The sequence below is a fragment of the Pristiophorus japonicus genome, chromosome 9 (genome assembly GCF_044704955.1).
Source record: "Pristiophorus japonicus isolate sPriJap1 chromosome 9, sPriJap1.hap1, whole genome shotgun sequence".
Taxonomy (NCBI): Eukaryota; Metazoa; Chordata; class Chondrichthyes; family Pristiophoridae; genus Pristiophorus; species Pristiophorus japonicus.
In genome coordinates this window covers 63,652,216-63,665,188 of record NC_091985.1, presented here as the reverse complement: position 1 = coordinate 63,665,188, position 12,973 = coordinate 63,652,216, and the positions used below count along the sequence as shown (strand labels likewise).

Genomic DNA, 12,973 nt, shown 5'->3' with positions numbered 1-12,973 from the left:
AGAGTCTGTTGCCTTTGTATTGCCACGAATAAGCCTGGCCACATGAACTATTCATGAGTTATTGCAGGATTTCCAGTTAGAAGTAAAAACATACAAAACAGATCAGTCTTCTGTTTATAGCATTCTTGAGTGATTTTCCCCATCCCCTTTTTTTTTTAATTGGTGTTTAATGATACTTCATTGCTCTATAAGTAATATAGAAATATTTTATTATGAAATTTGGGCCAGGATAAATGTTAACAGTTCTTTTTAAAAACAAAACATTAACACCATAAAAAGCACTTATTTTCTGATGATAAAATGCTATTTAGAAAAGTTGATTTGACAATAAACTATGACAGCTGTTCAGTGCAGATTATTCTAGCCAATGGGAAAAATTAATGTTTAAATACTGAGTGTTTGCCGCTTGCAAAATATGTACATTTTCAGTTTAATTTTTTTTTATGATTTTGCTGTGAGTTACATATGCAATCTAGATGTAGAATAAATTAATTAATCAGTTCTTTGTTCTCAGTATATTTTCTGAATTTCTCAAATGTTTTGTTCTTTTAGTTCAGTTTCCATTTTAGAGCAGAAATTATGCCACAATTCTCGGTTAGACTTGGTCTGAGGGAATTCATGTTCAGTCTGGGCCAAATTGAGAGAGCCAATGAAATATCATTACCTCTTAAATTTTTGCTGCTGGAGCTAGTGCCTATTTAATATTCATGGTAGGGCCTCTCAACATTTAACCCACTAGCTATTTAATCTAAAGTTTATTTACTCGACTGTTAGTATGTAGGCCAAGTTTGCCCACGCACTAACAATCACTGCATTTAAAATTGAGATGTTTTGACAATGTAATCAGATGTTACATTAATAAAAAGTCTTTCTTTATCTTCAAATTAGGAGCCAGTGTTCAAATACAAGTTTGTAGCTATCTTGTCTTCCATTCATTCATTTAATCAATGATGCCCACCTTTCCTTGCTGTAAAATTAGTAGCACATACTGACCCCTCTCATGTAACGTCATGAGAAAACACTTATGCAAAACAAATGTAGAGAGAATTAGCCATTTACTTTAAAAGAAGCGCTGAGTTAAAGAGCCAGGAACAAACCTCTCTGATGAAAGCTTCATTTCATCTGGCTTATTAGAACAGCCCCTGTTTATAGATCTTGAGTGCAAGTCTTTGACAAGAAGTTAACCTATAGTTATGTGCAGATATCAACAAATGTTAGGGAAGTAAATTCCCAAATCAAGATGTATTATAATAATTTGGTGTATATTTTTAATTGGAGAAGGATTCTGTTTTAACACTCAGCTTTTCAAACCCTCAAAATATGTCACTGTGAATTACCATTTCAATAAAATACAACTCCCTGTTCATCATTATTGTCAATATCCAGTCAAACATTCAACATCATGAAACAGAAATTGAGAAGTGTAGAAGCAATACTAAAATGCTTGATACATGTCCAGGAAATCTAAGATAAATCTTTGTAGCTAGCATCAGTTGACCTTTGCACTGAGGCCTCACCATAAGAATGAGTTCCCTGCTATTGGAAGGAACATCTGAAGGAGGAACATTCATCGTGGTTAATCTGTGTCTATTGCTAGGTTGATTGAGGGGCAACACCAATTGTAATTATAAAGCTATTTGTGGCCTGGACTGTCCCAACCTTCTAATTGAGGATATATCCATTTATCTTCAAGACAGAGTACTTCCCCTGCTGAAACATTTATCCACACTTTTGTTACCTCAAGATTCAACCTTCTTTGCCAGCATCCAAAGTTCATTGCTACACAAACTCAAACTTGTGCAAAATTCTGCTGCCCACACTAAGTTCTGCTTGACTATCACTGCTGTCCTCTCCAACTTCCAATGGCTTCCTGTTTCCCGATGCACTAAATTCAAAATCCTAATTTGCTTTTACCAATCCCTCCACGGCCTTGGTCCACATTACCTCTACAATGTCTTGCAGCCTGTGCTCTACAGTATCTGACTCTGGCCTGCTGTGTATCCCTTCCCCCTCTTAACATTCCTCACTTGGTGGCAGAACTTAGATATCTAGGTGCCCAACTGGAACTCCCTCATTAAACCTTGCTTTACTGTTTCGCTCTTTGCCTTTGAAAGTCTGCTAAGAATGTTTCCTTTTCACTGTGCTGATTGATTTTTCCATCACACTTCCATTTGTTTCTTTGTGAAGTCTTGAGATGTTTTATTATCTTCAAGATACTCCGAGTGTACATAGTTGTTGCTAGTTTAGTATGGATTTGTGGGAAATGGTAAAGGGAAGAATAGAAGAGAATTGTTTTTTTTAAATTTACTCTAATCCATGTCCACATTCTACAGAATATTTTGTTTGAGGGAATTGTGTATGACAACATATGGGACAATGTTTATCCTCTCTTTCCTCTTATATTTATCGCACATTTCTGTATCCACTTCGATGTCATGTTGAATTAGTTTGTCTTTCCTTTGAAAAGAATTACAAAAGTTAATCCTATAAACTGGTATTAAGCATACTTAGGACTTTTATCCTTGAAGCTGCTATGGACAGTTGCATCTTAAACTGAGAAACATTTCAAGTCATCGTGAAAGACTTCGATTAATGAGACTTCCTTTGAAACCATTCCAAATTCCATTACATCTTCAAAAAGATTTCAGACAGCCTGAATCAAAATACTACAGAAATATTTCAGCTACTATCTTAAAGGCAATTTAACTACATTTAGAGTCTATCCTAAATATAACTCAAATTTTGGCAGTAACAGTAAAACTATAACAAAAAAAAATCTCAATTAATAAACTATACCACGGTTTAGTTTCAATTGGATGTGAATACAAGTATTTGCTGTACAAAATCATGAAAAATGACTCTGCTTGTACACATGAGTACTCGTGGTGAAGTCAATTTGTTATAAATTAACTGCATCTCCTATCAACTGAACAGCTGAAAACAAATGTTGATAAACTTACCTACAGGTAAGGCAGGGATTTCCTCATACTCATTTGGAAGCAGATTTCAGAAAAGTATTGACTGCTTAAATCGTGTGTTTTCTGAAATCTGAGCCAACCTTCATCATAGATTTCCCATCCTAGTTGTTTTCCTTTACCTGCTTTGAATACAGAACATTCTATTTCTATCTAAGTTGATTTTTCACATTTATTTGATTTTGTTTTGGATTTCGAAGGTAAAGTTGATGAAATACATAAAATATTAATGGACAATCTTCATTTAATGGAAAAATGTCCTTTTTTCTTGGAAGATGCTTTTAATATTGAACCCTATTTTGTAACAGCATATAAACTATAGCATTTGAGCGACATTAAAGATGGCAGGAGTATTTTAAATAAGTACCTTTGTCACAAATTCTCATTTCCAGATTCAGACGCAATACACTGGTTATATTTACCACTTTATATAGTACAAAGCATGGAAGAAGACTCCTGCTGATTGCATAGTGCATAAATTGTCAGAGTTTAACATAATTTTAGTTGACAATCCAGGTGTTGCATATGAATACAAAATACAGGAGAATAAAGTCCATGTTAGCGTACATGCTTTATATATTAAACAAGGGAGGGAATTATTTATCTGGTTTTGTATTGTACATTTATTCAATTTTCATTTCCTTTTGTGTCCAAATAGTTTTTTCCAGAGTTGTTTCTCGGTCTCTTCAGCTGACTGTGGCGACAGTCGTGCCCTCTTCCTTTTTCCCCTCTTCAGCTGTAGCTACCTGATTGAACTTACCCAGCTCTTTAACGCTTTCCAGCATAGATTTAAATGTTTCCTTCAGGCCTTTCTCCATTAACCAACCCTCACTCTCGCACTCGGGATCCTCGGGGTTTGCAATGCTTTCCAGGGATGTGTGCAAATATTGTATCCCAACCATCACAGCCACCTAAAGTATAGGTAGAGAATATAGAGCCAGTTTACTGTAAATAAACTCAAACCACTGGTATCCACACACAGGAAATACATTGTTTAGGTATACAAATCAATTTATTAATAGAAAGTAGAAAGTACTCCACCAATGTACTTTGCAAATTATAATTGCTGCAAATTGAAAACCTTTTCACTTTTGAAATTAATTAACTCTCATCGTTCCCTCATTGTCATTTGTCTAATGACCAACTAGTGACTATCCTCCTTGGGTATGTTTTGCTCTGTGGTTTTGTTGGTTCCAAGATGACATGCCTGCTGGCGGAAGAGTGGAACCTTGCATTCTGATACATAAGCCAAGCAAGTCCCTAGTAATTCTGGGCACTGTTGACTACTGATGGGGCAGCCTGGTGGGGTAGACCTGTCACTGAGTGTTGGAGTTCTCACCTGGCTTTGGATAATCCTGCAAGTCAATGGGTAGTCCTGGCTGGGCACGCAGCAGAAAACTTCCAAATGCTGCATGTTTTAAACTAGATCAACACCAGCAATACCCCTGAACATATTTGGGGGTCCCTAAGTTTTTGATTCTTACTAATCTTTTCCTATGTTCTCTGGATTTAGCTAAAGGCAGTATGTAAAGATTGTGCATTCCATATTGTGCAAAAAAAAACATTACCATTGTGAGCTTGTTTGAGGTTGCAGATGCCGGAGTGTGGTGATGGGCTTCCCTGCTTGTCGGAATACCAGCTGGCCAAAAACAGGCTCAATTTTTTATTAACCAATTGAATTTGCATCTTTTTGTTTTGCGCTATTGACTGCTGACACGAGGGTCTTGAGCTATTCCTGGCATTCTCGGTCTGACCACCACATAGTTGATGGTGCCAGAGACAATTTTTTTTTTAAATGGGTTATCCGATCTGTTGGAATAATCTTGCAAAGCAGACCGAGGCTGTTCAGAGTGCTAGTGCCCTTGTTTTGGAAGAAATACACTAATGGATTCAACTGGATAAGCATCAAATTTCCTGACTTCTCCATCGCCTGCAATTATGTCACAATGTGATTTTGCAGGCCTTGCCAACATGGAAACCAGAACAAGGCAACAGTATAACTACATGAGCAGTGAATTTAGGTTGCTTTGGTGCCAACCTCCCTGAACCCAGAAGGTAATGCATTGTTTCATTGTCTTGGTTTATGACATTATCTACACCCATGTCATAACGCATGTCAGCACAGCTGTAACCACCAAGATTTTCCAATTCTAGATCAAACACCTGACCCATCATGATCTCCCCAAGGAGAAATGTTCAAACTCTGAAATGGATAAAGAATATATGTGCAACCCATTATTTCACCATCTGAATATTGTTAAAGAAACTTCATACAACTGAAGTGTAGAATCCATGTCTAGGCCTCTTGAAGGATAAGTGTATTCTCGTAAATTGTTCCATGATCATTTAACATTATAAAAGTTAATATTTGTACTCTTACTGATTTACTTAATTTACCCATTATAACTGGATTGAATGATTGGTTTGAGTCAGTCTAGGCACTGACGTTTTGGTTCAGAATTTCTCCTTCCTGCTGCCCCCCATCCCCAACTTCCATTAAGACATGACACACTCTCCTGTTCCCATTGTTCCTATTAATCATCATCATTGGCTTCCACTCTGAGAATGAGTCCTTAGGTGGCTGAACAGTCCAATACGAGAACCACAGTCTCTGTCACAGATAGTCGTTGAGGGAAAGGGTGGGTCGGACAGGTTTGCCGCAAGCTCTTTCCGCTGCCTGTGCTTGATTTCTGCACACTCTCGGCGGTGAGACTCGAGGTGCTCGGCACCCTCCCGGATGCACTTTCTCCACTTAGGAAGGTCTTTGGCCAGGGACTCCCAGGTGTCAGTGGGGATGTTGCACTTTTTCCAATGAGGCTTTCAGGGTGTCCCTGTAACGTTTCCTCTGCCCCCCCCCCACCCTTTGGCTCGTTTGCCGTGAAGGCGTTCCAAGTAGAGCGCTTGCTTTGGGAGTCTCTTGTCTGGCATGCGAACGATGTGGCCGTCCAGCGGAGCTGATCAAGTGTGGTCAGTGCTTCCTATTCATGATACTTAAGGTAAAAATTAAGTGCAAAATGCTTAATCTGAGACACTTTCTAATTAGCAGTTCTAAAGCACAAAGCAGAGAAAGACTTGCATTTATATAGTGCCTTTTATGACATCAGGATGTCCCAAAACACTTTACAGCTAATGAAGTACTTTTTGAAGTGTAGTCACTGTTGTAATGTAGGAAACGCAGCAGTCAATTTGCACACAGTGAGATCCTACAAACAGCAATGAGATAACGACCAGATAATCTGTTTGTGGTTCTGGTTGAGGGTTCGATATTGTCCAGAACATTAGGGAGAACTGCCATGCTCTTCTTTGAAATAGTGCAATGGGATCGTTTATCCCTGCGGGGTCAGATGGAACCTCGGTTTAACATCTCATCACTCCGAAAGTTCAGCACTTCCTCAGTACTGCACGGGAGTGTCAGCCTACATTTTATGCTCAAGTCTGTGCAATGGCACTTGACCCCATATCATTCAGATGAGAGTGTGTTACTATGGTTGACACATGTAACAAAGACTGAATGGCCATGGTAAGTATCTCTTATAGCATTTAAGGATTATAGGGAACTCACTTGAATATATTGTTTAACACCAGTGTGTACGATCTACAAGATGCACTGCAGCAACTCGCAAAGGCTTCTTCGACAGCACCTTCCAAATGTGCGACCTCTACCACCTGGAAGGACAAGTGTAGCAGGCACATGGGAACACCATGTTCCCCTCCAAGGCACGCAGCATCCTGACATGGTAATATATAGCCGTTCCTTCATCATCGCTCGGTTAAAATTTTGGAACTCCCTACCAGCACTGTGGGAGTATCTTCACTGACTGCAGCAGTTCAAGAAGGTGGCTCACCTCCAACTTCTCCAAAGGCAATTAGGGATGGGCAATTAGTGATCTTGCCGGTGATGTCCATATCTTCTGAATTAATTTTTTTTTTAATGGTTTAACCGTGACCATTTTGGTTGGAGAATTTTGACTTGGATTTGCTTTTGGGATTCTCCTGGAGTGAGTACTGACAGTCAAGGTGTCATGTGATCTGGTGTGGGAAGGTAGGAACATTATCTCTCGACTGGTTGTTTTTTTAAATTAAGGAGGATGACCTGGATCTCAGCGCAATGTGTGAAATGTGAGAAAACAAACCAAAAATTACACACAATGTAAATATATTTCTCTATGTAATTATGAAAGCAGTTTGTTTTGCTTAAATTGTCTGATATTCATAAGTCTCAAGCGAGAAAAGACCATTTGGCCCATCAAACCAGTTCCATCCACAGTTCATGTATGAGTATCCTATTGTAGTGTTCCCTCCTCGTTGCCACTTCTCCGGGTTGATCTCCCACTGAAAGGAACTCTACTTATTAGTTAGAATTAGTTCATTTAGTGCAAGATCTTTATGGAGGGCTGATCCCAGTATTTGCAAAATCAATTTTATAAACAAGATGTTTAACAGTGAGGCCTCGCTTGAATCCCATCTAAACATGATTCTCCCTCCTCACTCCCCACATGCACATGTTGGAATCTGAGTTTGTAGATGTGGATTCTCTCACAGGCTATCCAGGAAAAGTACTGAACACAAGCTGAATCCTTCAAGGGAGAATAAACACAGGATATAATGAAAGAAAGACTTGCATTTATATTGCATTTTATACAACGTCAAACATCCAAAAATACTTGAATTGTGAAAGAAAAGAAAGATTCGCATTTATATCGTGCCTTTCCCGACTAACAAATGTCCCAAAGTATTTTTTTTTTAAATTGTAGTCACTGTTTGTAGTAATGTAGGGAAACATGGCAGATAATCTGCGCACAGCAAGGACCCACAAACAGTCATGAGATAAATGACCAGATAATCTGTTTGTGATGTTGGTTGAGGGATAAATATTGGCGCAAGAGCTTTCCTCTTAGTGGCATTGGCACGTGATCTTTTATGTCCATCTGAGGAGGTCGCCCTTGATTTCACATCTCATCTGAAAAATGGCACCTTTGATAGTGCAGCACGTCCTCAGTAATGCACTGAAGAATCAGACGAGATTATGTGCACAAGTGGAAATTAAACCCATGGTCTTTGACTCCGAGGCAAGAATGCTACCACTGAACCAAGGCTGGTACCACTTAAAGGTTACAAAAGCTTGAATCTATAAAATCAATTAAAAAGACAAATGGTCTAAAGAATACTGGGTCAAGATTTATTTTAATACCACATCTCAACACTTACTCATTATGACTAAAGGCAGGATAAACCCGTCTCGAACTGCTTTAGATTACTTTTATAAACTTACTCCTATACCTGTTGTTTTCAAATGGTAGAAGATATATGTATATACAGGTATAACTTTTTTTTGTAATCTAATTAAAAATCACCCCCAAAGCACAACTACAAAGAAAATCTAATAATTTACCTGATTATTGTTAAAATAGTTTAAAATATTGACCAATATATAGGTTGTTTAGGGACTTTACGATTTGGAATTCACCCTGTCCCAAAATTACATTGCATCAGTAATCTTCTAAAATGTCACAGTAAATCAACACCTGCATTGTTATAGTGACAGGTGAGCATAAATACTGCATCATATCATCATAGGCAGTCCCTCGAAATCGAGGAAGACTTGCTTCCACTCTAAACGTGAGTTCTTGGGTGACTGAACAGTCCAATATGGCAATTACAGTCTCTGTCATAGGTGGGACAGAGAGTTGTTGAAGGAAAGGGTGGGTGGGGAGTCTGGTTTGCCGCATGCTCCTTCCACTGCCTGCACTTGTTTTCTGCATGCTCTTGGCGACGAGACTTGAGATGCTCTTCCTCCACTTACATATACTCCACAGATAACTCCACCTGACAACACCATTGCTTCAGCAAACAAATGTTTAACTTTCAAACATATTTGGCCTTTATGATGCAAGCTCACTTTGATGCAAAACACCATCAACAATTCATTAACAAAACCACAGAGAACCAACACCAACTAATCTTTAAAATGTGAATCTGGACTTGTTGGTGCAAAGAAAATGCACAACTCTTAGTGCTGCAGTCTGCATTATATTAAATATAGTCCTGGTCTGTCGTGATCCTGTTGATGCATTGTGATTGTACACAATGAGTGTAACAAGTGATATGAAAGTAACTCTTGTTTTAACTCTTAAAGTTATCCTTTCCACTTAAATCAGCATGTAAAACGTTGTAAGTTCTAAACTGATCAAACTTGTGAACTCCCCATATATTTATTAGGACAAGAAGCTTGTTTTTTTTTTGTGAGACTGAAAATATATGTTTAAAATCTGTGCTGAATCTGAGGAACTCTGAATATTTTTCGATATTCTGACTAGAAAGCCATAATGAGGAGGAGCTGAGGTCATTGGTACTCTGCAGAATGGAAAGGCAGAATCCAAAATATCAAGATACATTCATTCATCTTGATTTTTCTGCCTTTTAGAAAGGCTTCTCTCCACAGAAGATTGTAGTTCTGCCCGCAATTAAAGTATACACAATCATACATCCAGTGCTCTTGCAAACACTCCAATAAAGCCGTGCATTACACCCACGACAGCCTCAAAAAGTGCAATCATTTCCCGGATACATCATCGGGCTGTTAACATCAATAATCAAAGATACATAATAATTATGCCCTATTTGTTCCCTGAGAGACTTAGCAGCTAAATAAAAACTTTTACCTTTCAATAGAAGAATCATTTGACAAGAATATTCTTCGTTGTAAGGTTTACAGCCTGGTTCTAGTATTTTTTTTTAGCTTGTTAATTTTTGGCCCTCTTACCTCTAGTATCCAATCGAGTAAGACCAGACCTCCCATAGATTGCATCATGTTAGCGTAATAGTTGAGTAGTGCTTGCTTGCAACCCCGTGTCCACAGGTTCAGCTCTTCGGTCTGGAATTCGTAGCTGTAATGGGCTGAATTGTTGGTGATCTGCTGCTGGATACAGGGTCGAGGGGAGCCCGGGTTGCAGCAACTGAAGGGGACTCCATCCAACAGGTACTTTCCATCAACATTGCTCTTAACGCGGCTGTAGGGAAGAAAAGGTAGGCCGCTGAGTGGTTAGTGTGAAAAGACAGTGGCCAATGCATTGTATATTCCCATTTCTTTCAAAGAATAGAAATTTACAACATCGAAGGAGCCATTCGGCCCATTGTGTTCGTGCGGGCCGACAAAGAACTATCCAGCCTAATCTCACTTTCCAGTTCTAGCTCCGTAGCCCTGCAGGTTACAGCACTTCAAGTGCATATCCAAGTACCTTGTAAATGTAGCAAGGGTTTCTGCCTCTACCACCCTTTCAGGCAATGAGTTCCAGACCCCCACCACCCTCTGGGTGAAAACATTTCCCCTTATCCCCTCGAAACCTACTAATTACTTTAAATCTATGCCCCCTGGTTGTTGACCCCATTGCTAAATGAAATAGGTCCTTCCTATCCACTTGATCTTGGCCCCTCATAATGTTATACACCTCAATAAGGTCTCCTCTCAGCCTCTGTTCCAAAGAAAACAACCCCAGCCTATCCAATCTTTCCTCATAGCTAAAGTTCTCCAGTCCAGGCAACATCCTCATAAATCTCCTCTGTACCCTCTCTCGTGCAATCACATCTTTCCCGTAATGTGGTGACCAGAACTGCATGCAGTACTCCAGCTGTGGCCTAACTAGTATTATATACAGTTCAAGCATAACCTCTCTGCTCTTGTATTCTATGCCTCAGCTAATAAAGGCAAGTATTCTGTATGCCTTCTTGTCTACCTATCCTGCTACCCATGGATCTGTGGACATGCATTTCAAGGTCCCTCTGTTCTACACTTCTCAGTGTCCTACCATTTATTGTCTATTTTCTTGCCTTGTTAGCCCTCCCCAAATACATTACCTCACACTTCCCCAGAATCAATTCCATTTGCAACTGTTCTGCCCACCTGACCAGTTCATTGATATCTTTCTACAGTCTACAACGTTCTTCTTCATTATCAACCACGCAGCCGATTTTTGTATCATCTGCAAACTTCTTAATCATCCCCCCTATATTCAAGTCTAAATCATTGATATATACCACAAAAAGACAGGGACCTGGTACTGAGCCCTATGGAACAGCCTTCCAGTCACAAAAACACCCATCAACCATTACCCTTTGCTTCCTGCCTCTGAGCCAATTTTGGATCTAACGTACCACTTTGCCCTGGATCCCATGGGCTTTTACTTTCAAGACCAGTCTGCCATGTGGGACCTTATCAAAAACCTTGGTAAAAATCCATATACACTACATCAAATACACTACCCTCACTGATCCTCATTGTTACCTCCTCAAAAAATTCAATGAAGTTAGTCAGACATGACCTTCCCTTAACAAATCCATGCTGACTATCCTTGACTAATCCATGTTTTTCTAAATGAAGATTTTTTTCCAATAATTTTCCCATCACTGGTTTGACAAATTACTCGGTTTATTCCTTTCTACCTTTTTAAACAAAGGGACAATGTTAGCAGTCCTCCAGCACCACATCTGTAGCCTGCGTGGATTGGGAAATGATAAGAGCCTCTGCTACTTCCTCTCTTGCTCCTCTAAACATCCAGGGATACATTTTATCCGGGTCTGGGGATTTATCCATTTTCAAATATGCTAAACCCCCTTAATACTTCTTCTCTTACTATGTTTATTTCATCTAATATTTCACACTCCTCGCCGATTGCAATGTCTGCATTACCCCTGTCTTTTGTGAAAACAGAGGCAAAGTATTCATTAACAGCCATACCCACCTCTTCCGCCTCCATACAGTAATACAACTTCTTAGTGATAAAACTCAGAAAAAAGGACGCGAGTTAAGGTTTAGAGTAAGACATGCCCTACCCGCACGTTTCAGTAACACTCATCTCAGTTCCCCCCTGGGATTTCCTGCTCTACTTACTCTTTCACCTCCTTGGAGCTGAAGTCCAGGTATCTGTTGCTGATCCACTGGATTTCAAACCAGTCTCGGAAGTTGTTGTTTCCACAGCAGCGGAACTCCATCTGAAGTTGGTCGATTGTCTTCTTCATGAAGCACCTGCCCGGAGTGTCGGTGTCTCGGTAGTATTTCATGCCGTTCTTCAGCCCCTTGGTCAGAGTGTCCTCCAGATAAATCCTCATCAGAAAACATAACACCACGGTGATGAAGGTCAGGATGATGAAAAACAAACAGAAGGCCAGGTAGAACTTGAGTAAAGATTTCCATCGGGCGTATTTAGCCGGATCGAGGGAGTCATAGCAAAACTTGCCTCCAAAGCAGTTGATGGCGCAGGCTAGGACACCCACCAGGATCAGGGAGTTGGGCACCAGGTGGCTCTCTTCATTGTCCATCACCTCGCTTCGTTTCCTCAGCTCGATCTTCAGGAACAAACCCATTCCAAAGATAATGATTCCTGCCAATACACAGAACCAGTTCAGGAGCCATAGCCCCTGTGCTAACTTGACCCGTTTCTGTAGGTTGAACTTGATTTTCAGAATGGTCATTTTCTATGATTCTAAAGTCGAATCCGTCGAATTTGAAAATGGGCTTTGGTTGAATCAGAAAGATTTGTGCATGGTTGCAGAAAGGGCAGGAGACAGCCCGCCTGAGATTAACTCAACCCTGTGTCCCTCCATCTTGACTACCCTAAAGGTAAGTCTACAACTGGCACAGGGACCCTATGGAATCTTAGTGCTCTCCAATCTGCCAAGCCAGAGGGGGGGAAAAAGAAAAATAGTCCGTGTCTAAAGCTAACGCTGGCGGTCCTTTCCCCAGCAAAGGAAATGGCTTTCACAATCCACGAGAGAAAATCTGAGACTGGAAGACGTCATCTTAATACCAGTAATAGGTTTTACCTCTAATCATTTAGAGAAAGCTTTGCCCCAGATGAGCGATTGAAATTAATCCTCCTTTTTACCGTGTAATTGCTTTGCCCTCGAGTTATCAGCTATTGCACCTTCATCGAGAAAGTTTCATTGTATTTGAAAAGTCGGGTCAGGGTTTACTGAAAATTCACTTAGCTGGGATTCACTCT

At 39.8% G+C, this 12,973-nt stretch overlaps 1 protein-coding gene across 1 annotated transcript; it reads right to left on the bottom strand.

Moving 5' to 3' along the window:
- Positions 1-3,333: 3,333 nt before the first annotated feature.
- prph2a (peripherin 2a (retinal degeneration, slow)) lies at positions 3,334-12,443 on the bottom strand. Its single transcript, XM_070889396.1, has 3 exons — positions 11,863-12,443; positions 9,739-9,985; positions 3,334-3,886 (listed from the first exon to the last, which is right to left on the bottom strand). Exons 1-3 carry the CDS (start codon positions 12,441-12,443, stop codon positions 3,662-3,664), a joined length of 1,053 nt encoding a protein of 350 aa, XP_070745497.1. The 3' UTR covers positions 3,334-3,661.
- Between the last annotated feature and the right edge of the window lie 530 nt (positions 12,444-12,973).

What these genes read in the sequence shown, in the direction of transcription:
- prph2a (XM_070889396.1), bottom strand. Translation starts at nt 12,443, where the DNA reads ATGACCATTCTGAAAATCAAGTTCAACCTACAGAAACGGGTCAAGTTA. An exon ending in AGCTCCAAGGAGGTGAAAGA is followed by an intron (nt 9,986 to 11,862) that starts GTAAGTAGAGCA and finishes TCTTCCCTACAG; the next exon opens with CCGCGTTAAGAGCAATGTTG. An exon ending in TACTCGATTGGATACTAGAG is followed by an intron (nt 3,887 to 9,738) that starts GTAAGAGGGCCA and finishes CCTATACTTTAG; the next exon opens with GTGGCTGTGATGGTTGGGAT.